Raw genomic sequence first — 25,580 nt, 5'->3', positions numbered from 1 at the left:
TGATCAGCCTACATTAGCATAGTTTTGGACTGTTTGTTTGAATGAATTCACTTACTGGATCATTGGACTGAAGACTTTCCTGGAGTTTATCGGCTTTTTATATTTCTTTCTCGACTATCTGAAATAGGTATTTCTGGTGCTGCTTTTCAGTGGTTAACTTCATATCTATGGGATAGACAGCAATTTATTAGGATAGGTAAGAATAGATCTCGTACCATCACTATTTCCCATGGTGTACCCCAGGGTTCTGTACTTGGTCCCCTTTTGTTTCTCATTTATGTGCTGCCACTGGGTCAGATCATCAGACGTTATGGTCTCAATTTTCATAGTTACGCTGATGATATTCAAATTTATTTTACAGTTAAACCCAACTCAGTCTGTCCACCCCTTTCTGTTATTTCTTGTCTTCAGGAACTTAAAACCTGGATGTCTGATAACTTTTTACAACTTAATGCTGATAAAACTGAAATTCTGCTGGTTGGCCCTAAATCAGAGCTTTTCCCAGCACAACATTTTTATTGATATCAATGGTGTCCAGATTAGGCCATCAACAACTGTGCAGAATTTGGGAGTATTGTTCAACTCTACGCTATGTTTTGATTCACATATTGGTCAGATTGTTAAATCATGCTTTTACCAATTGCGAAACATTGTTCATATATGTCCCTCACTTAATTCTAGAGATGTGGAAACTGTTATTCATGCTTTTATAACCTCCAGATTGGACTATTGTAACTCCTTATATAGCGTCCTACCTGCCAAAGCAATTAAACGCCTTTAAATGGTACAAAACTCTGCTGCTCGAGCCCTTACATATAACAAAAAATCTGCACATATCACTCCCATCCTTTACCAACTTCACTGGTTTTCTGTGGTCAGTCGTATCCAGTTTAAACTCTTAGGCCACGTACACACTGTAAGTTTCAGGAGTGACAACCGCATTTAAATGCGGGAGTGAATCCCCTAAATTATCATTACATGTGTGTACGGAACATGACTCACTCTCGAAAACGTGATGATTAACAGCTTGGAAACCATAGCGACGTTCTGGCGTCTCTCGTGTTTGGTATCCATTATTGTGACTAAAGTAATATTACAGTGATAAAACGCTTGTTATTTTCAGCAATTTAACTAAACACACGGAGGCGTCTTGTGTTGTTTATGCTTGTAAAGTCTGTTTTACACAGAGCACGCTCTTTCTGTGTTGCCATATAAGCATTTTCAGGCTTGTTGTTTAAGCTCGTCTCATAAAGCTAACGGGTTTATGGAGTTATTAAAGTGAGCAGACATGAATCGCGATATTTTGGTGTTTTATTTTCAGCATAAAGCATTTGGATTTATTTAGGTTTATTATGGGCTTATTCTTGTTCACTGGTTTTTCTAGCAAGATCTGGCAACTCAAATGAGTCAGGGCTCGTGCTTTCCCTGTGATTCATGCGCATAGAGACACACATCTCTGATGAACGTTAAACGTCATTAATAACTAGTTGTTCAGTTCGGTTCCGTACACACTGCGTGGAATTTCTGTAAATGCGGTTGTCACTACCTGTATTTTTCGGGAGTTAATTTGGTTGTAGAATGCGGTTGTCACTCCCGTATTTTACTGAACTGTGTGTGTGCAGAATGTGATTAAGCACTAAAAGGTGAACTGACAACCGAATTTAGCTGCAGTATGTACTTGGCCTTAGTCTTAGATTATAAGGCCTGTCATGGCCTTGCACCTCAATACCTTGCCGAGTTAGTGCAACCTTATGTTCCTGCCCGGACCCTCAGATCTAGCAATGATAACTTGCTTGTTGTGCCCAAGTATAAACTCTCTACTGTGGGTGGTAGGGCTTTTAGTATTATAGGCCCTAAGCTATGGAATAATCTGCCCCATAATCGTCATGCTACCTCCTCTCTTCAGACTTTTAAGTCTCAACTTAAAACTCACCTATTCACTTTGCTCAGTAAATAATTCTCTTTCCTTCCTGTTTCTCTGTCTCCCTTTTTTCTGTTTGTATGTTACACAACCACTCTCTTGATATAGGCTAAGTGATGTTTATCATCTGATTGCTTGACCTCTCATGTTAATTATCTGTACTGTAGTTATGAGTTTTTTTTAACATTAAATGATGTAAACGTATTCTAGTATACTCCATAAACAAAATTATGAACTTGTAAATGGGCATACAGTAATAGAACCCCTTTAATGTCGTGCATATGAAGCATGAAGAGAGTGAAGCATTGACCAGTGTGTTTTCCCTCTAGTCAGGTTTGATTAGAACTCAGGATGCGGATTACTTCCTGAAGCCACTTCATCCACATCAGGCACTTCTAGAGAAATTCTCAGCACCATCTGACCACCTTCCCCACATCCTCTACAAGAGATCCATGCCACTACAGACAAACAGAGGCAGAACCAGGAGGTCTTCTGAGCTAAAGACGATCGGCAGAAGAGATTCAGCAGTCCCACATCTGTGGAGAACCAGCAGACAAGATGAGAGAACCACGCGCACACAGACGGATCTGGAGGAGAACCAGCATACTCCACACAGTCATGACAACTTCAACTACGACACAGGGCAGAGACAGCACTTCTGTGGACGACGGAAGAAATGTATGTAAGGACATTCTCTCTCCAACCGCACCTTCAAACACAGAGTTGCTTTCTATTACATGGTTCAAGTCTGGTGGCTGGACTGTCAAAGACATTCATTAGGAGGGGAGGAGGTGTATTTTAGACAAAAGTCGTATGTAAAGAGGTCACGGCTGTTCAAGGGTCAGCTTGAACATGTTTTCATGACATCATCACACCTGTATTGTGTTTGGTCAGGGATAAATTATCTTCACCTACTCTAAACAAACACCACATCCTCACACTGCATTTGAACCCTGAGTAATATTTTACAAACCGAGTAACCAAATCTTATGTGGGACGTGAGGTAACAGCTAATACATTTTGACACACATGGCGTGCATTAATGTCTCGTATGGGCCTGAATTTTCCAGACACAGATTCAGCTTTTTGCTGAACTAGTCATTCATTTTCCTTCGGGAACCAGCATTGAATGTGTGACCTAGTGTTGATATTGTCTTGGTCCTGTGTTTCAGATATGCCTAAACCTCCTGAGGAAGATATCTATATTTTTCCGGATGAATATAAGTTCATGCCCCGAGGGAAGCGAGCCGCTACATTTAAACCTCATCCACACCGGAAACTGAATGTGGAGACGCTGGTGGTGGTCGACCGCAACATGATGGACAATCATGGCCATGAGAATATAACCACATATGTCCTTACTGTTCTTAACATGGTAAGATGCATGTAACGCATCCATCTGTCCATACATCCATTTATCCATCCATGCATGCATCCATCTATCCATCTGTCTATCCATGCATCCATTAATCCATTATATGCATCTATCCATCCAACCATTTATTACATCCATGCACCTACCCATCCATCCATCCACTCATCCATGCATCCATTCATTTATCCATCCATCCATTACATGCATCCATCCCTCCATGCACCAGTCCATCTATCCCTTGCATGCATGCATTCATCCATCTTCCATGTATCCATCCATCTGTCCCTCCATGGATCCATCCATCCATGCATGCTTCCATGTATCCATTCATCCATCCATGCATCCATCGCTCCATGCACCCATTCATCCATCCATTCCTTGCATCCATCCATCCATCCATCCATCCATCCACTCATCCATGTATCCATGCATTTATCCATCCATCCATTACATGCATCCATCCCTCCATGCACCAATCCATCTATTCCTTGCATGCATGCATCCATCCATCTTCCATGTATCCATCCATCTGTCCCTCCATGCATCCATCCATCCATCCATGCATCCATCGCTCCATGCACATATTCATCCATCCATTCCTTGCATGCATCCGTCCATCCATGCATCCATTTATTTATCCATCCTTCCATTACATGCATCCATTCCTCCATGCACCAATCCATCTATTCCTTGCATGCATGCATCCATCCATCATCCATGTATCCATCCATCTGTCCCTCCATGCATCCATGCATGCATCCATCCATCTGTCCCTCCATCCATCCATCCATCGCTCCATGCACATATTCATCCATCCATTCCTTGCATGCATCCATCCATCCATCCATCCATCCATCCCTCCCTCCATTGCATCCATCCATTCAGTTCCCAGTTCTCTATGTTTAAGTATGTTTTGATTACATGGAAAATAATGTCAAGTTGAGGTCTAAGCATGTGTTTTCACTTCATTGTGGCATATCTGGTTGACCAAATGGACTAGTTAATGATTGCTAAAAGTCAAAGCGGGTCTCTTTGGTGTGAGTGAAGTGAAAAATGTAAGCACACATGAAAAAAATCTTGTAGGGTACTCAAAATAGGATCATGTTACATGCTGTGAACATATCTATTAAACTCAGACTTTGTGAAGGTGTTTTAAAAGTGGTTTACAAAAGATCAGTAAAATACTGATACATGAAACCAAACTGGACACCTCTTTTGTTGGTGTCAACGAAAACAAAGACAAAATAGCAGAAATGAAAGGCCTTGTATTGGGAAGTGTTTGTATATATGATACCTGAGCACTTTAAACCATCTCAGGGACCTTGTCTTCAGCTCTGTTTCAAAGGCCAGTGAAATGTGGGATTAGGGATTCCCTTAAGTACATGTGGTATGCCTCCAGAGAGGTGATGCTTTGAAGAATTTTGGAGAAACATCCCAGCCACACGCTTCTCATTTTTCCAAAGAGAAGCTTCTTATTGCTCTATTCAAGGAAGTCAAACTGAGTTTAGATGCTTCCATATTGATGCACCATCCTGTAGACTAATGCTGATTTTTCTGCATTGTTGCTTATCTCCAAAAAGGTCTCAACACTTTTCAAAGATGGCACAATTGGAGGTGACATCAATGTTGTAATTGTTGGACTAATACTGCTGGATGAAGACCAGGTGAGTTTAATTAAGGTCCTATGAATTGTATTGCAGTGGAGATTTTTGAAAACAGAGTAAAAGGTCTTGGCTATATTGCATTGATGATGTGTGTTCAAATGAATATAATACACCAAAACCAAGTGTATATGTGTACAATGAATGAGAGTTAAAGCCCTCTGGAGGCGATTGACGTCATGGACCATGAGAGGTTTAGATAACACAGAGCTTTGAAGCCGAATGAAACATTGCTTCAGAAGGTGGATTTTATTGTCCTTGAGAGGCTTGTCTCCTTCACTCTCTTTGAGACGCTCCATCTGAACAGGTCTCGTTTTTATGATGACAGTTTAATTGGATACACAGCATTCCGTTGGACTCCAGCCAGACGAGGGACATGTCTGTGGGAAAGCGGGCCAGCAAACGGCTGAAGGGCTCTGTTACTGATACACCTGTGCTAATGTTAATGAAGTTCACATTAGCCACCAGTCGAGGAATGCAGAAAATTACCCTCATCCCCCTTTTGATTGGAGTAATTAGCAACAGTCACTCAGGATCAGTGATGGGGGGCTATTTACCTATACCTTTACTGAGGTGGGGTCAGCAGAGGCAGCGGGTAATTGTTCTGCCCAGAGCTTGCTAAGCAGTTTGAGTTAGGCTACATCTACTCTAATCTGGGTACATTTGAAAACGCATCTTTTTCTCTACATTTTGGCCTTCTGTCCACATTGAAACATTGTTTTTGTCCTTTGAAAACTGAAATTTTGAAGATGTTTTTTTTTAAATGGATAAATTTAAAAATGCTGTTTTCGCATTGTAGCATGGATTGTGAAAACTGAGGTATTCGAAAACAATGACACGTTTAGGCCCTTTTTACACCTGGTATTAATATGTGTTTTGGTCGATCGGATCACAAGTGGATGGCGCTAAATACAGTTGTGAACGGGGTGTTAAACGTTTTGAGCTTGTCCACTTTCGACCACTTCCAGAGGTAGTTGAAAATGCATTCCACCGGATTGCTTTCGTAGTGGAAATGCTCATGTGGTCGATTGCGTTTGAAAAGCCACAAAAGTCTGCCTACTGACCTAATGCAAACATTATTGGAAGCACGCTGGCCACACAGGATTTAAACATTGTTGGCTGGAGACCCAAGTTTGGTTTGAAGATGAAAAACATACTAAGCACAATGTTCTCTCACCATTCCTGATTTCTAACATGCACTCACAGCGTTCAGCATGGTCTTGCGGTTTCAGTGTGGACAAGAAATTTTTGGAAAATACTAGTGTGGACATTTTGAAATCTCCCTAACACTAATTACTTGCAGCCAGTTTTTGGTGAATTACTAATTACATCTTCAACAGTGTAATTAGATAACTGTACTAATTACTCTCTCTAAAAAGTACTGCATTACTTATTTCTAATTTCTAAATCCCATATCAGCCTCGAACTGTTTAACAATACAAGGATAGGCATGAAACTGCCCTTTGAATTCTTTCAAATAATATAAATTTGCATAAATTATTCTTCCTATTTAATGGAAGAAGGTTACATTAAAAACATACATTTTATCATTAGACATTACATTTTTGTTAAACCCACTATTGTTATATATGGAATTGTTCTATAGTCTATGCAGTGTTTAATGTAATTACATCAGAAGTAACTGTAATTAAATTCAAGAAAAATTAAAAGGTTAGTTCACCCCAAAATTAAAATTATGTAATTAATTACTCACCCTCATGCCGTTCCACACCCAGAAGACCTTCGTTCATCTTTAGAACACAAATTAAGATATTTTTGATAAAATCCGATGGCTCAGTGAGGCCTGCATTGCCAGCAAGATCATTTCCTTTTTCAACGCCCAGAAAGCTACAAAAAAAAATATATATAAAACAGTTCATGTGAGTACAGTGGTTCAACCTTAATGTTATAAAGTGACGAGAATACTTTTTGTCCGCCAAAAAAAAAAAACTAAATAGTGACTTTATTCAACAATATCTAGTGATGGGCGATTTCAAAACACTGCTTCATGAAGCTTCGAAGCTTTACGGATCTTTTGTTTCGAATCAGTGGTTCGAAGCGCGTATCAAACTGGCAAAGTCACGTGAACTATTGAAAATTTCAAAACACTTATGACGTAACAAAGCCTCGTTTACTGAAATCACATGATTTTGGCGCTCTGGACCACGGATTCGAAACAAAAGATTCATAAAAGGAAATGATCTTGCTTGCAATGCAGGCCTCACTGAGCCATCGGATTTTATCAAAAATATCTTAATTTGTGTTCTGAAGATGAACGAAGGTCTTATTGGTGTGGAACGACATGAGAGTGAGTAATTAATGACAGAATTTTTGGGTGAACTATCCCTTTAAGAGTAATCCCTTACTTTACTTTTCAAGTGAGAAATAATTACAGTAATTAATTACATAGTAATGCATTACACCAAACACTGCTTGTGGCGTATGATTGTCTCATCCCCTACTCTATTTTACTGTACTTCATTCTACTCTTTACTTCCTCAGGATGGACTAGTGATTAACCATCATGCTGACCACACTCTGAACAGTTTCTGCCAGTGGCAGTCAGGTTTGGCCGGGCGAGAAGGTCGCCGTCATGATCATGCCATCCTGCTAACCGGTCTGGATATCTGCTCCTGGAAGAATGAACCGTGTGACACTCTAGGTAAGGATGACATCTGCTGAGCTAACATGTGCTAGAAGGACATCTTTGACAGCCATGTCTTTTGCAGCATCTCACGTATGAGTGCATGTTTTTACGATGCCATGTTAAGAGAAGTTCAACTTTTAAATGCGTGTCTTGAGATACATGCTCGAGGTGTTCACCTTTGCGAAATTTGTCCTCTTCGTTCAGAGGTCATACTTGGCTCATTCATGGTCAAAAGTGACCGAAGCCTTGAAATGTTACTTTTTTGCTTTTCAGGAAAACCAGTGTAACATATTTTTGTTAAATAATATTTTTTGATGATTATTTAAAATTTTGAGTGTATTTTATGCTACTATACAATATTTATACAATTTTATTATAGCTACTTTTCCCCATTGAAAATAATACACAATTTTTTTTAAATATATTTTAAAATTATTTTTCAATTAAAACAGTATTCCATGTTAAAATAGAGACAAGGGGTCCTATCATACACCCGGCGTAATGCGACGCCAGGCACAACGCAAGTGTTTTGTGCTAGTTTCAGCCCGACGCAGTTATCATTTTCACATCCAGTGACCATGTTGTTTAAATAGCATATGCACTCGCACCCATCTGGAAACTGAAAACGACTGCACCATTGACCAACAAAAACCTGATCTAAAGTCAATGGCTCAGTATTTATTTTATTTAAAGAGCGAAGTTAGTAATATGCGGCTATAGGCGGGTGCAAAACGCACATACACTCTCCTTGTTACACACACACAGGGATGTGCAGCAGCACACAGACATTTTTAAATATTAAAAATATAAGATTCCTCTCTGGAGAAGTGTTCAGTCTTTCCACTTCTTTCCACTTTCCACACTTTCCACGAATCCGCCATGGCGCGAACGCAACTGGTTTTTAAAGGGAACTCTGATTAGCTTATTGCACGTTACGCCCAAAACACACCCTTGACTCATTAAGAGACTAGGTACAACCCTTTTGTACAATGCGCCTAGCGCTCCGACCATTTTTTCCATCGTTAAACTAGCAAAAGTGGATTCGACACGCCCTAAGTGCACCTGCGCTGTGTGCTTCAGACCATGCGCTTAGATCGTTAAAATAGTGCCCAAGGCATGTAAAATCCAATTTTTTGAAGGTAGATTAGTGCCATCTGCTGGGAGTAAAAAAAGAAAAACATATGTAATGCCATGGTGTAACCACTAGATTCCTATATAGTTCTATATAAAGTGACTTATAAATTATCTAGTGGTTTTTAGACATACTTTTATTAAGTTGTGAATTTGGATTTATACTTAGACATTCTCAAAGACTACTTTTTGTCAAGGTTTAGATTTTTTTTTTTTTTTTTTAATGTTGATTTTAAGTGTCAGTTTTTGCATTAATTTTACTACAGTCAAACCTGAACACAGAGGATGACATATTGTTACACATTACATCAAAAATCAACAAAAATGAATAGGTATGTTTTATTACAGTTTAATAAATCTGGGTCTGATCTGATTTCAGCCTCTTATTTGAGTCTTTTGGCTCAATTTTACCATATTGACATTTTAGAGTGTCCCCCCTTCATTGCTGTGCACTTTTTTTTTTTTTCTGCAGAGTGGCTGATTTGTAGTCTGTACCACCAAAAGATTCTCTGAGTTTACGTATTTTTTCGCATTTCCCATTCATGTCTGTAATTTTTGACTGCGAAGAAGTCAAGTGTGACTTTTTTTTTTTGACCCTTTATCTGAATCATATCCATGATTTGTTTGTGTGTTCACATAGCTAATGTGACAAAAGTCAACAATTGTCATCCCATTTCGATGAAGCAAAAAAAACAAAACAATTACATTTCAAAACGTAAAATTTTTTGTCATTTTTAACCGAAGAGGACCAGAGGTGATTGTAAAGCAAAAGATTGTAAACAGATTGGATAAAACATATGATAAACACAGTGTTTCTTTAGTTTAAATGGTAGTGCATGGTACTAGCAATGCCAGGGTCATGGGTTCGATTCCCAGACAATGTAGGATGAAATGTATCCATGGGTTTCATGTGACGTCACTGTGCTTTATCGCCGCCATATTTGTGCCCGGTCACAGCTTCGCAACCTGTTTCAATCTATGGTCACAGCAGCTACAACTACCAGAGGAAGGCCAATGAAACACTCTCAGAAGGTTCACAACAAGGTTACAATATGTCTGGGGTATGTGGTGCTGTTGGCTGTTATAACAGTCGTCAGAGCAACCCAGAACTGCAATTTTATTCGATTCCTAAGGAGTTAGATCGGCGGAAGAAATGGTTGGCTTCAATCAGAAGGGACCACACCACTGGCAGTCAAACAGCAATGCACAACATTAATAACTGGGCCTGTCATTTACATAACATTATAATGAGAACACTATTGTAATAAAACGTTGGGAATTCTGTTTTGTTGTTTCAGCGTCTTGTGGGAATTGCGCATCTGGAGTTAAACATTCTGATTAGCACATAACTTAGTTCAAGCTTCACTTGTGCATTCACGTCATTTTGTGCAGATAAAAGTCGTAATATTAAATTTATTTAGTATAAATATCTGATTAATCTGATGATCATCTATAGCTTCAGCGCGAGTGCTCAAACAGCAAATCAAAACATTAATAACTATGATTGGGACTGTCTTCTCATACATAACATTATAATTGTATACTATTGTAATAAAACGTTGTGAATTCTTTGGGCTGTGTTTCAGAGTTACGGGAAGAACGCATGCATCCACTACAGCTATATTCTGACTACGTTACTTAGTTCAAGTTCATCTGTGCGTGACTTTGTGCAAATAGTTGTAATATTGTTTTTATTTTGTATAAATATCTAAATTATCTTATATAGGATGTGTTCCGTTGAGTTAATTAACCTTCAGTTTGCGGGTTTTGATTCTCTTCAGCTTCAGCGTGTACAGTCATTAAAAATGTTTACTACTACTGTAATATTAAAAATGTTTCAATTTTTTTTTCAAAAATATTAATGCATTATTTTTAATAACTAGCACTTATATTGTTCTCGTATTATTTTCATCAACATATGGTTTGATTAAAATCATTTCCTTACTGTCCGTTCGTAGGCTATTTAATTGTATGTATCCATGGCACACGCATTTTGTTTCTTTATAGTCTAAATAATGTTTTCAAATGACTTGTTTGCATTTAGGTATTTTGTTATTTTATTTTATTTTTTTGTTAATAACATCATATTAACATTTTTTTTGGTAACACTTTCTCCGGTGAATGGCGATGGACTATGTTTCTCGTGGCATACTGCAGAAATGTCTTTAAAGGGATAGTTCACCCAAAAATGAAAATTTGATGTTTATCTGCTTACCCCCAGGGCATCCAAGATGTAGGTGACTTTGTTTCTTCAGTAGAAAACAAATGATGATTTTTAACTCTAACCGTTGCAGTCTGTCAGTCGTATAATGCATAGCAATGGGAACTCCATCTATAAGAGTAAAAAAAACATGCACAGACAAATCCAAATTAACGTGACGACACACTGATGTCCAAAGACACGAAAAGATCAGTTTGTGCGTCAAAACCGAACCGTATTTATATAATTTTTTACCTCTAATACACCACTATGTCCAACTGCCTTGAGCATCCGGTGTGTGAGGTCTGAATGCACTCTGACGCCAGACGCACTCATTGACGGATACGCACGAGACATCACTTCCGTCATCAGAGCATGTTTTCAGACCTCACACACCGGATGCTCAAGGCAGTTGGACATAGTGGTGTATTAGAAGTTAAAAAAAAAAATACTGTTCGGTTTCTCGCACAAACCAATCGTTTCGTGTCTTAGGACATCAAAGTGTCGTCACGAGCCGCAGGGTTTCATTTGGATTTGTCTGTGCATGTTTTTTTTTACTCTTATAGATTGTGTTCCCATTGACATGCATTATACGACTGACAGACCGCAACGGTTAGAGTTAAAAATCATCATTTGTGTTCTACTGAAGAAACAAAGTCACCTACTTGGATGCCCTGGGGGTAGTAGATAAACATCAAATTTTCATTTTTGGGTGAACTATCCCTTTAAGTGACAAAACACAGTTGGAGGTAATAAAATAAGGATCTGAAGAGAACACCCGTAAACTAAAGCGCTTTGCTAGAAGGTTAATTAACTCAATGGAACACATCATATATAGGATCATTCATATATATTTATACAAGATAAATATAATATTACAACTTATATTTGCACAAAATCATGCACGCATGAACTTGAGCTAAGTAACGTAGTCTAGCTCCTGTTGTGGATGCGTTCTTCCTGAAACAACACGCCGAAACACAGTAACTAAGACTAAGAATTCACAACATTTTAATACAATAGTGTATACAATTAAAATGTTATTAATATGACCGCCACAATCGTAGATAATGTTTTGTGTTGCTGTTTGAGCGCTCGCGCTGAAGTTAAAGATGATCATCAGTACAATAAAGCGCTGCTGTGTTAGTTGCCATCTCGGACACAAATATGGTGGCGGGCATAGCGGAAGTGACGTCTTTGGTACCCATGGGTACATTGAAGTCACTGCCAAATGCTTAAAGGGTTAGTTCACACAAAAATAAAAAAATTCTGTCATTAATTACTCACCCTTGTGCCGTTTTACACCCGTAAGACCTTCATTGATCTTCGGAACACAAATTAAGATATTTTTGATTAAATCCGATGGCTCCGTGAGGCCTACATAGGGAGCAATGACATTTCCTCTCTCAAGATCCATAAAGGTACTAAAAACATATTTAAATCAGTTCATGTTAGTACAGTGGTTCAATATTAATATTATAAAGCGACGAGAATATTTTTGGTACGCCAAAAAAAAACAAAATAACGACTTATTTAGTGATGGCCGATTTCAAAACACTACTTCAGGAAGATTCGGAGCGAAATGAATCAGCGTGTCGAATCATGATTCGGATCGCTTGTCAAACTGCCAAACTGCTGAAATCACGTGACTTTGGCGCTCCGAACAGCTGATTCGACACGCTGATTCATTATGCTCCGAAGCTTCCTGAAGCAGTGTTTTGAAATCGGCCATCACTAAATAATTTGTTATTTTGTTTTTTTTGGAGCACCAAAAGTATTCTCGTCGCTTTATAATATTAATATTGAACCACTGTACTCACATGAACTGATTTAAATATGTTTTTAGCACCTTTATGGCTCTTGAGAGAGGAAATGTTATTGCTCCCTATGCAGGCCTCACTGAGCCATCGATTTAAACAAAAATATCTTAATTTGTGTTCCGAAGTTTAACAAAGGTCTTATGGGTGTGGAACGGCATGAGCATGAGTAATAAATGACAGAATTTTCATTTTTGGGTGAACTAACCCTTTAAATGTAAATGTCGAATAAAAGTCTGAAGAGACCTGCCACTGTTTATGATGCCATTAGTAATAATTAATGGAACAGAATTAATGTTGAGAAAAAGAACACTGCTCACTGCTCTTGTCAAACAAACTTTAGTGATTTTAAAGCCCTCTGCAGCTGCACATTGAAATCACTCTTTGTTTTATTGCTTGTAATGTGTTTCTTTAGATTAGTTGAAAAATAGTTGACTACACAGCATTGTTTTAATTTCTTATTAATTTTTAATTAGTTTAAACAGTAATATAATAATAATATAAACAGTAATAAATAATATATTTTAAAACAATATTTTAAAAAAAATAATAATTAAATATTTAAAGTAGTTAAACAGATATCAACATCTTGGGCATTGAGAACCAAAACGTGTAAAATGCTAAATGCATAAAAATACTATTTCAATGGCAAGAGTCAATGGCAACTCCCAGCCCTAACCAATACTAGTCTTATGTTATTGGCTATTAATGGACACTTTTGCTCAGTGTTTAAATTAATTATGGCTGACAGTAAATAGCACATTTATACATAGGCATCAGTAACTGAAAACCTTCACTTATGCTTTATTTACATCGCCATGTGACAGAATAAGACAAAAAGTGCACTTTTAAGTTGATGCCAGGTTTCATTGTAATCCTGCACAAAAGAGTAAGAAATCATAGGTGTGGGTGACATTTAAGATTAATGACCTAATGTATACTTTTTGTTTGGTGATGACTGCGTTTAGTCATCACTTAAGCTACTGCTAAACTGCCAAATTATTAGAGGTACAGTAACAACCTTTTTCTCTAATAACCTGTTTCCTATGAGAGCTCAAGCTGTGTTCTCCACCCTGTGCCACATAAAAGAATCTCTCCCTGCTAACCCCTAACCCCATTAGCAAAGCTAGCCATGCCCCTCAAATGCAAGGCCGCAGTTCAAAGGGTGCTGAGAACACAACATTTGTGGAGTGTCAATGATTAACACTTGAGCGCAGACTGTGGCTCGCACAGCTCACGCTTGGAGGTGAAGGGGTCAGGGGGTCATGGGAGATTTCACGTCCCCCGTAGGTCACGGACGGGAAGATTAAAGAGCAACGCTGAACTTTTGTTACTACCGTACACTCTTTAGATACCGTACTGCTAGTCTGAGAAAACCACCGTATGCAACATGAATTACCCTCATGCATCATTTCTGCACATGACAGTTTCTTGAGAGCAAGAAATATTGAAAGATATAAGAGTACATATGATGAATTTTGTCTATTTTATTTAGACCTTTTAAGGTACAAAAACAAATAAATCATTTGTAATGGGTCCTGAAAGACATTTTTAGTCAAGTATATGATCCTTTTTTTCCTTCCCAGTTGAGATTTTCAATATGGCTGGAAGACACAAATAAATCACATGTTCTAGTACAACACATTTGTGCAATACATGCAAGTATTTTATCACTCGGTACGTATGTGTCAAAAAACAGCACATATTTTAAGTGATTAAATCAAAGGAAAATAACTCAGACTCCTTTGTTTCTTTTGGGGTTTGACTTTGGTCCAACATACACTGGACTTCATCTCCATAGGTTTTGTATTAAAGAGTTAGAAAGTCATAATTTTTCATAAAATACAGTTCTCTTAGATCTCAGACCCGTATTGCGACACATATAGAACTGTTCAAAGCATTTTGTGAGGTTGCCTTTTTATTTTTTTATGCCTTCTACAGTTAATATACTACTCCTAGTTGTAGAAGGCCTCGCATGTAATGTGTTTCAGATTCATACTGGTTGAAGTAACTCATATATCTGTTCAGATTTCCTGCGACTGACTCGAAACAACTGGATTTAATCTTTATCTTGAACTGGCAGTCGTGAAACAAATACACTCTAAATCTTGATCTGATTACTTCAGTCCATCACTTGCCATTTCACACTCTTTTTTTGCCCTCTCTCTTCTGAGCAATGTAGATTATATACACTACTGTTCAAAAGTTTGGGCTCAGTAAGCGTAGTAAAGTCACATTAAAGACATTTATGAAGTTACAAAAGATTTCTATTTCAGAGAAATGCTGTTCTTTTAGAAGTTCTATTTACCAAAGAATCCTGAAAAAAAGATCAGTTTCCACAAAAAAAATATGAAGCAGCACAACTGTTTTCACCATTGATAATAATCAGAAAAGTTTCTTGAGCATTAAATCAGCATTTTAGAATGATTTCTGAAGGATCATGTGACACTGAAGTATTGTGCTGAAAATTCAGCTTTGCATCACTGGAATAAATTACATTTTAAAATATATATTACAATAGAAAACATATTAATATTTCACAATATTACTGTTTTTTTGTCAGCCTTAGTGATCATAAAACACTTATTTCAAAAACATTAAACAATCTTACCGACCTCAAACTTTTGAATGGTGGTGCACAGCTAGACGATATGAGGTGATCTGGTATAAATTTATTTTTGCTGGCTCTTTGGCTCCTTTTATCAGTTGTACTTCATATGTTGGCTTGACTTATATAGCCATCACTCATTCATCCATCCATCCATCCATTCATTGTTTCAATTTCAGGTTTTGCTCCAATCAGTGGAATGTGCAGTAAGTATCGCAGCTGCACGATCAATGAAGACACGGGTCTTGGTCTGGCCTTCACCATCGCCCATGAATCTGGCCACAAGTAAGAGTCATATTTATAATTAACCACTGATAGATTCCCTCATATCCGGTTGCCTGTATTGGATCAATGAAAGCCTTGTTTTCCTCAGCTTTGGAATGGTCCACGATGGCGAAGGCAATGTGTGTAAGAAGTCGGTTGGAAACATTATGTCTCCCACCTTGGCTGGACATAATGGTTTATTCTCCTGGTCATCCTGTAGTCGACAATATCTAAACAGATTTCTAAGGTGAGTAAAGGCTCGTTTTGACATCTAGGATCTGTTTCCCAAATAACAGTTTGGAATGCCAGTATCATGAACTCATTTTTTTTTTCTTTTACAAATCATCAAAAGAACTACAGTGTTGTGGAAACTTTAATAAACTTTAAGTCACATGAAAAGACTATGCCAAAATCACATGCTTTACCCACTGGCAGCCCAAAGTGGTTTTAGAAAAGCAGTGCAAAGATATTAACAACTGTGCCCTTTACTGAGCATCTCCTGTCCATTAGTCATCCATGCAGAATCACCCAGCGTGAGCCGAGTGAGAGTCTAGACGCCAACCTCATCTTTTAAAAGTAGTATTTGTAGTGCTGTTTTGGTTGTGATATGTAAAAGCGAGCAGCTCCAGCAGGTTTTAAATTTCACTTTCTGTCTGAGAGCCACGTCTGTGCTCGTGAAAGTGGATCAGCTTGACCTCTTGCCCTTAAATTAACCAACACGTCAAATGAACCGACCTCGTTCTCCGTTATCATGATGAGCTCATCTGGGTGAAGCTCCTTGGCAGCGAGCTGGAATCAGTAGTTCTAGGCCTCGGCGGGACAAGGGATTCCCTGCCGGGTGTTTTTTAGATGCTCATAGTTGCTTTACCCATTTCCTACAGCTCATCCCACAGCAACTCATCTTGTGAAAATGAAAAATAGGGTTGCATAAATATGCAGGATTTTTGAACTGGTCATTGCACACAGCATTGTGGTTGACAGTTGCAGTTGGATTCCTGTCAGTCTTAAGATTTAGTAATCTGAAAAAATAAGTTCAGGAAAGTATGCTTTCTGTAGCTCAAACAGTAGAGCATGGTGCTAGAAATTCCAAGGTCATGGGTTTGATTCCTAGGGAATGCAATGTATATCTTGAAAGTTGCTTTGGATAAAAGCGTCTGACAAATGCATAAATGTAAATGTAAAATGCTTACGTTTTTTTTGTAGGCCAAAACCTGTAAACCAGTAGCATTTTAGCATGTACAGTTTCATCATCCTAAAGTCCAAGGTTTTTGGTTAAATGCTTGAAACAAGGTCTGTGGTTAACAGAAGCTCAAGATATTTTCAAGTTCCAAACCCACATCAAAACATTAGTGGTGATGAAAGCCAACTTTGTTGTCGGCTCGCATCGCATCATGTGCATCTGGGCCAAAAAGTTGTGCCTGAACATACTGCAAAGACTACAAAGACTAACTAGCACGTATATTTTGCACCTGTGTGAGAGGAGATAGCTCTCCATACCAGTAGGTGGCAGTAGTCTATCTATATTCATCATTCAAAAAGGGAAACCGACCTGTGGATATACAAACTGTAAAAAAAGCTTACTATTGCTTACTATTTTGAATTTGAATCATGTTGATCACTTTCTTCATTTCAGACGGTGATGTCGTTATGAAAAATTTTGTCATTTGTCATTGTCATTTGTCTGCTTTCATCACTTTTGCTTTTCTTCTCATGCACTGGTTCGCTATAAAGCTGAACAGCCAATCAGCCAATTCAACAGGCTCAATTTCCGCAGACGAGGTCTGGCCCGACGTTGGCTTGGTGTGTCACAGCCTTCAGTTCACTTTAAAATGAAAATTACCCCAAGATTTACTCACCCTCCAGCCATCCTAGGTGTTTATGACTTTCTTATTTCTGATGAACACAATCAGAGTTATATTAATAAATATCCTGACGCGTCCAAGCTTTATAATGGCAGTGAACGGGGGCAACGAGTTTGAAGCTCAAGAAACTGCATCAATCCATCATAAACATACTCCACATGGCTCCGGGGGGTTAATAAAGGCCTTTTGGAGCAAAGCGATGCATTTGTGTAATAAAAATATCCATATTTAACAAGTTATAAAGTAAAATATCTAGCTTCCGCCAGACCGCCTTCCGTATTCAACTTAGGAAGAAAGTGTAACTCCTCTCGCAGTTTAAAACGCTTACACTACATACTACGCTTTCCATATTCAACTTACAAAAAAAGCGTAACTGATGCGACGTCAGTTATTTTTTTTTGTAAGTTGAATACGGAAGGCGGTCTGGCGGAAGCTAGATATTTTACTTTATAACTTGGTAAATATGGATATTTTTCTTACACAAACACATCGCTGCACTTCAGAAGGCCTTTATTAACCCCCCAGAGCCGTGTGGAGTACGTTTATGATGGATGGAGGCACTTTCTTCAGCTCATACTCGTTGGTATCGTTCACTGCCATTATAAAGCTCGGATGTGTCAGGATATTTATTAATATAGCTCTGATTGTGTTTATCAGAAAGAAGAAAGTCATATACACCTAGGATGGCTTGAGGGTGAGTAAAGCTTGGGGTCATTTTCATTTAAAGTGAACTAATCCTTTAAGAATAATTAACTTTTGTTGGAAGCAAAGCTTGTTTTCTGCAATAGTCAATGGAAAAATCCTATTGGGTTTTTGTCAAGGGATCCAGGGTCATGCTAACTTCCGGGTTGGCGTACAAAAATACAACATCACTGCAGCACTCTATTTCCCCAATGACATACGCTGGCTGATACGCTGACTGCCTTGACGACACACGACAGTATCTGACAGGAGACTGATCACGTGAGCTCCATTGACTTCACTATCATTGGTAGTTGCCCTTTATTTGTTAACTTTTCTCAACATTCTCAAATTGCTGGACATGCCTACATCCAGTCAAAAATGGTCACTGTCACTCATATCGCCAGCTCTGCATCAAAAATGAATGGGATCATTGCTTTATTGCTGACTCCCCAAAGTTTGTGGTTTGAGTTTCGCCATCTCACTCATTTTCGCATCCTGAAGCCTTAAGTGTTGCAAACTGGTGTAAGGAACTGAACAATCAATCCAATCAGACTGCATAGTTAATCAAATTCATATACCAAAACCTGTAGTGTGACAGTCACATTAGTATCGCCAGAGTCTGCCTGTGATCCACTCTTTTCCAGGACTCTCTGGGCGTCTGAAGGGAAGAAACTGCAAAATGATCATCCCTCATTTCTCTTTCCACACCCACAACACCCCAAAAACAGCAGCGTGCGGCAGATAAATACGGCAATGCTCTCTCTGTCAGCTGTCCTCCCATCTGTTTCTCATTCCTCATGAGCAGCCTCACCTACGTCACCATGTGCCTCTCGACATACAGCCTGCAGATCACAAGACCTTCAAGTAGCTAAAGCCTGATCTGCTTTCAGACCCTCTGTCACAGCCCTCCGCTTTTATCACTCTCCTCGCTAATAAAACAGAGCTTGAAAGGGAGTCTGGCCGGGTCCGGCTTGAGCAGGTCTGTCTTATAGCTGTCGGTCGCCTTAATCTGGGGGGAAACTTAAAGAGGTGACACTGGGAAAACTGAGTGGTGATGAGGAACTGAATCAGATTCATCTGACACTGACATTCCTGCCTCTGTGGGCCAGATGCTGCTGCATTGATCCTTCTCCAGATAATTGGAAGCAGGACCGGAGGACAGGGTTTCCCTTCACAGGGTCCACTGAAACACAGAGGGATTCTAGGATAGCTGGATGTAGTAGACTTCAACTTTATAGTGCAATGTTCTGATACAACAACATCTGTACAGATACAAACCGTTCAGTACTCATTTTTACTAGTTAACTAGTCATTCAGAAAAGTAAAACTTGCCCCGCTTTTGGTGCTATTTATAAAGCAAGCATTTTCCTTATACTCGTTTTATGTGACCCGTGCTGACAAAATGAGTCGCAATGTGCAAATTTTCAAAAAAGAGTTATTGTTATTTTCACATTCTCTATTAACAAAATCTTCAAAATGATGTATGATTTGTTGGTATCCGACCTGTTTGAAGTTGATAAGAGTCAATTTTGAGAAAAAATCGAGTTAAAGTTTTCTGAAGGTTCCAAAACAAAATCACCTAGCAACCAAACCTTAAAATCCCTACCAAATTTGGCACAAACCTAGTCAAAACCCATATCTATAGGAAAAATATATATATGTTCAACTTTTTTTTTTTTCCATGATTCCACAATTAACAGACTGAAACACACAGCTTATATATTAAGACCTGCTGTACCACACGGATCTAATATAATGTTACACATCAGATGTATTTCCCCAACAGTTAACCAAACGTTCACTGAAGACATAACAGGTAATGTTTGTGTGAATACTCGCCAAGACAGATTTTTTTAATACTGTAATTCTGTGTAGGCTATATGCAGGCTTGGGAGGGTTACTTTAAAAATGTATTCCATTACAGTTTCAAATTACTTCATAAAAAAGTATTTAGTAACGTAAATCCAAGTACCACAATATAATCTGATTACTTTTGGATTACTTTAAGGTCACATATGCCTATATAAAGAAAGAAAGAAAGAAAGAAAGAACTAGATAAATTGCATTTTTAAATTTAATTTTAATTATTTCTTCTCAATTTCTGCACGTTTTTAAATGTCACACGTTCCATACTTTTGAATGGGTCTCAACAATAAAAACATTTTAAAAATCTGATAAATTATCTATTGCAATATTATTATCGTTGTTGTTGTTGTTGTTGTTTAGAGCTTAACAATATAAAAGTGACATCAGATCATAACCAAACTAAACAAGCTCGGATCAAACATTTCTGTTCATGTTTGTTCTGCTTTAACTTCAATGTTTAGCATTTTGGTTACTTTTAAAACCTATTAAAACTAAGCAATCATGTCTTATTTCCACAACTTGGGAACACACAGCCCTGAATATATGTAAAGGGCTATACAGACATCTAGTGGCTACATTATGGTATTACAGATTATTTTTTAGTCCTTTGATAAAGAAAGTGTTTTCGTAGCTGGAAGGCAGAGTTTGCACTGTACAACCATGTTGTTTGCATTTTCTTCTTTGAAAACAAAATAGCAGCGAAATTTCCATGAATTGAAAGTGTTTATCCCCGCGGGAAGCATCGTTTCAACTAGCAGCAGCAATTATCTGCGTCTGAGGAGATTGCAGACGGGTGTTATTTGCGCATGCACCAGCGGGTGGCTCACGTGAGTTATCACTGGCAACAGAACCAGAAAATACTGTATAATCAAGCAGCGCTTAATATAGTGTTATTATGGCAAAATAATGCTTTATTTAGTTTGAAATTATTACATTGTAATCCTGATAGTATTCCCCCTTTTTTCAAAATGTAACTGTAATCTGATAACTACGTTTTTTGACGTAACTGTAACGAATTACAGTTACTGGATTTTTGTATCCTGATTACGTAACGCCGTTACATGTATTCCGTTACTCCCCAACCCTGGCTATATGTGTATATCGGGATCGCAGATCTGTCAGTCAGCGTGAGTAAATTCGTTTGGTTTACATCAGCATGAGTTTGAAAATCACATTTCATTAGTTCAGACTCATGCCATTGAGAATTCGCTATGAATATTTACAAAGTTGGAATAACAATACCAAACTTATTGTTACAACAATACCAAACTTGTGCTTAGAGGAAGTGCCAGTCACTAAACTCAGGTATTGTATGGGAGAAGCAATGTGCCAACTTTCTGTTCAAAGTTCTTTAATTATTTTGGTTGAGCACCTGTATTAGTATGTTTTTCAGGATGTGTGATTTATATAATATATATTTAGAACTAATAGACTAGTCAATGTGTATGGAATCCCAAACCTGCCAATATTAAAAATAAATACATAAATAAATATACAAAGAAATGTAAAAAAGCAAAAATAAATAAATATATAAAAAAATATACATAGAAAAGCAAAAAAAAAAAAAAAATTATTTATACATTTATTTCCTTATTTATGTATATATATATTTTTTTTTTCCATGTTTATTTATTTTTTCTTTTATTTATTTATACATTTATTCATTTCGATTTTTATTTATTTCCACATTTATTTATATATGTATTTCCATATTTGTTCATTTCCACATTTATTCATTTCTACATTTCTTTATTTCTACATTTCTTTTTTTACATTTATGTATTTCTACATTTCTTTGCCCGTAGGGTAATGAGGAGGGCGTGGTTTACCTCAGACATAGCAATCGAGTTCAGAGTAGGCGAGAGCGACGCGTTGAGGCCACAGTGACACCTTGTGGTGTTGCCGAAATACAAGAAGTGTAGCCTACTGACGAGCCTGCGACACTGGGATGAATGACTTGATGGGCAATATGGCAAAAATCTTATATCACGGGTTAAGTCATATAATATCACCCTAACTGTACTGTGTGACATGGATAGGCTACTCTTTATTCCGGACATGGCTGTAGAACATCGTCTGGTCTGATGTGTATGTGGAAATAAATAAAAATCGAAATGAATAAATGTATAAATAAATAAAAGAAAAAATAAATAAATGTGGAAAAAAATAAATATATACATAAATAAGTAAATAAAGTAAATAAATATATAAATAATTATTTATTTTTGGGGGTTTTTTTTGCTTTTCTATGTATATTTATTTATATATTTATTTATTTATTTTTGCTTTTTTACATTTCTTTGTATATTTATTTATTTTTTAATATTGGCAGGTTTGGGATTCCATAAATGTGACGCCTATTATAAACAGAATTATTATGCAAGTCGATTTTCTGATCATATTTTTTTTTCCAAGCACGTTACCAATTCCAAACCGCATCAATCTTAATACCTACTATTAATTTAATGAATTATTTATAAGTGATATATAATTGTTCATGAAGGCTGGAAATGAAAAACGCCTTATATTTATTTAGCTGTATATTATTATTAGGCAGGTTTTCTTTTACAGGCAAAATGAGCCAAAAAAGAGATTTAACTCAGACTGAAAAGTCAAAAATTATTAAATGCTCATGTGAAGGATGCAATACTAATGCAAGACTAGAAATTGCAAAGTTAAGGCATGACCAATGGACATCAAAACGCTCATTGAGTCAGCAGGGTCAGACAAAAATGGAGAAGACACATGTTAACTGCAAAAGAATTAAAGGGTCATGAAACCCCAAAACATTTTTTGATATTTGAACAGATATGTCCAGGCTGCACATCACTGAAAACACTAAAGGTACTCATTAAGTTTTATCCATAAGTGGAAATTAGTTATTTTTGCATTTTTTTAGAGCAATTGCTGTTTTCCGGTTTGAAAAGCAAAGTCGGAGCAACGTCACCTTTTTCCGATGTCAATGCATAATACCGGCAAGATCCGGAGTGGTGATTGGCTGTTGGGGCTAGATGAACGAGCTGATGTCAAACGTTTCTGAGCACTTCTCTGCATTTGTTCATGATAAAGAGCTCATTAATTCTAATTATTCATGAGAATGAACTCTTTTAATCCAAGCACTGCATCTGCATTACAGCAGAGAGTTCAAATGACGCGCGCTGTCCATTCACTTCTGCCTGTTCAACTGCGTTGTTGTCCTTCAGGCACATATATGTGTATGTTTCCTCCTCAGTAACACAAAAGTGCTGTTTGCATTTTCCTCTCTGAGATCCTGACATCTTGTACTTCTGGAGACTCCAGGTAGGTTGCAGTTCTGGAAAATGGTGGCGCTGGAGACTAAAGGGTTCCTGATGGTTTCACACTTATTTCTTCACCTTAATTCTTAATTCTTTTGCAGTTAACGTGTTTTTTTCCGCCTGTTTTTGTCTGACCCTGCTGACTCAATGAGAGTTTTGCTGTCCATTGGTCATGACTTAACTTTGCAATTTCTAGTATTGCATTAGTATTGCATCCTTCTCATGGGCATTTAATAATTTTTGACTTTTCAGTTTGAGTTAAAACTCTTTTTTGGCTAATTTTGCCTGTAAAAAAAACTTGCCTAATAATTACACAGCTGAATAGAAGGCGTTTTTCATTTCCAGCCTTCATGAACAATTATATATCACTTATAAATGATTAAATACAAAATTAATAGTAGTTATTGATTGATGTGGTTTGGAATTGGTAAAATGTGCTAGGAAAAAAAAATATGATCAGAAAATGAACTTGCCTAATAATTCTGCACACGGTATACATCCCACTCACATACTGACACACTCTCGTCATTGAGCAGGCGAGCGGCCCAGAGCGTCTGCTAAAATACTCAGTGCTCATTCAGGGTTTCACTGTATGTCTGATTGTGTAAAACACACGGTATTAAACAATGTAAAATACTTTCTCATGATCCTTGATATCCTTCGCACGCGGAGCCTCTCTGTCGGCTTGTATAATAACGGCAGCATTGAATAACATACGTCAGAGAATGTGTTGAAAAGAGAAATCTTTAAATGTAGCTAAGGGAACTACTGTTGTTATGTTGTCATGGTGTCCATCTCTACTGTACTGGAGTCAAGCTGTTTTACAGTCATGTTTCTGTCTCAGTACCGCACAGGCCACCTGTCTGTCTGACGAGCCCAGTGCCATACAGGAGTACAAATACCCAGAGAAACTTCCTGGAGAGCTGTACGATGCCGACACGCAGTGCAAGTGGCAGTTTGGAGAGAAAGCTAAACTCTGCACTCTGGACTTCAAGAAGGCAAGGCCATTAATATCAATATTTCATATTGTTTTATAGATGAAATCACTTCTGAAAAAGCTGTTCTGGTCATGTCAGAGATATCATATTTATGAGTTGAGTGCACATGAACAGCACCACATGACACATTCTAGCTAAATTTTGTTGAGGATTAGCTATTCAAGCTCACTGCTCATTTAGCCTGTTAATGAGGTGAACGTTTACACCACAAAAACTTACTACACGGGAATGATAAAATATGTATGAAATTGCTCAGCATGTGCATTTTATTTCAAACAAAATCAGAGAAACAGCCTTAGTTACAACTTCCAAATTGGACCTTTCTAGGAGCACTCGAGTTTCCATGCTGATTCATGCTTAACTAGGTTAGTGCTGGTTCAGTGTTGGTCTACTTAGACATACTGTTCACCAACAAAACTTTCTGCTCAAACAAGCATGGTCTTGTGAAGCTAGTTGGTCAAGGATGTCTTCCAAAAATACTCTATTGTTCAAAAGTTTGGAGTCAGTAAGATTTTGGGCAAATACTTAAGAGTCTGGGACTGGATCATTATTGCTGTGATCATTATGTTCCTAGCATATTATATGTTTGGGAACAGTTCTTCTAACCATAATTGATGGAGCTTGTAGCTTTTCATTTCTTAACCATCCATGTAGGAAGACACATTATGGCCATATTCCAGGATGACAAAGCCAAGATTCATTAGGCTCAAATTGTGAAAGAATGGTTGGGAGGGAGCATGAAGAATCATTTTCACACATGAATTGGCACCTCTGAATTGGAGTCATTAAATTAAATTCATTGTAAGTCTTTGGGTTGTGCTGGAGGAGACTTTACAGAGTGCTCACCTCTTGCACTGCCAATACAAGACCTTGACCAAAATTGATGCAACTCTTGGTGGCAATAATCACAACATTGATTTCCATCAAGAGGTGCATCAATTTTGGTCAAGATCTTGTATTGACAATGCAAGAGTCGAGCACTTTGTAAAGTCTGAAAGAACAGTATTTATATTGTATACTATTTATCATGTTAAATTGTAAATATTTTTAAACATTATTAGTCCCTTTACTTTTGATCAATTTAATGCATCCTTGCTGAATAAAAAGTATTAATTTCTTTTGAGAGAATTTTTTACTGACCCCAAATTTTTGTCTGGTAAGGTATGCAGCTTCACGTCTTTTCAGCGGGAACATGAGACTGATATATTTGATCCAGTCTGAGCTGCATTATGGTTAAAGTTGTTTCAAAC

General features: G+C 37.7%; 1 protein-coding gene across 1 annotated transcript in view; it reads left to right on the top strand.

Moving 5' to 3' along the window:
- The window catches only part of LOC127497765 (A disintegrin and metalloproteinase with thrombospondin motifs 16), a 104,057-nt gene that overhangs the window by 19,462 nt on the left and 59,015 nt on the right, over positions 1 to 25,580 (top strand). The window contains exons 4-10 of the mRNA XM_051866499.1: positions 2,251 to 2,599; positions 3,094 to 3,296; positions 4,877 to 4,960; positions 7,460 to 7,619; positions 15,540 to 15,645; positions 15,734 to 15,871; positions 24,177 to 24,330. Coding sequence (XP_051722459.1) covers positions 2,251 to 2,599; positions 3,094 to 3,296; positions 4,877 to 4,960; positions 7,460 to 7,619; positions 15,540 to 15,645; positions 15,734 to 15,871; positions 24,177 to 24,330 — 1,194 coding nt within the window. The remainder of the gene's footprint in view (positions 1 to 2,250; positions 2,600 to 3,093; positions 3,297 to 4,876; positions 4,961 to 7,459; positions 7,620 to 15,539; positions 15,646 to 15,733; positions 15,872 to 24,176; positions 24,331 to 25,580) is intronic.

This window comes from Ctenopharyngodon idella, chromosome 16 (genome assembly GCF_019924925.1).
Source record: "Ctenopharyngodon idella isolate HZGC_01 chromosome 16, HZGC01, whole genome shotgun sequence".
Lineage (NCBI taxonomy): Eukaryota > Metazoa > Chordata > Actinopteri > Cypriniformes > Xenocyprididae > Ctenopharyngodon > Ctenopharyngodon idella.
This window is presented reverse-complemented; position numbering and strand designations above follow the sequence as displayed.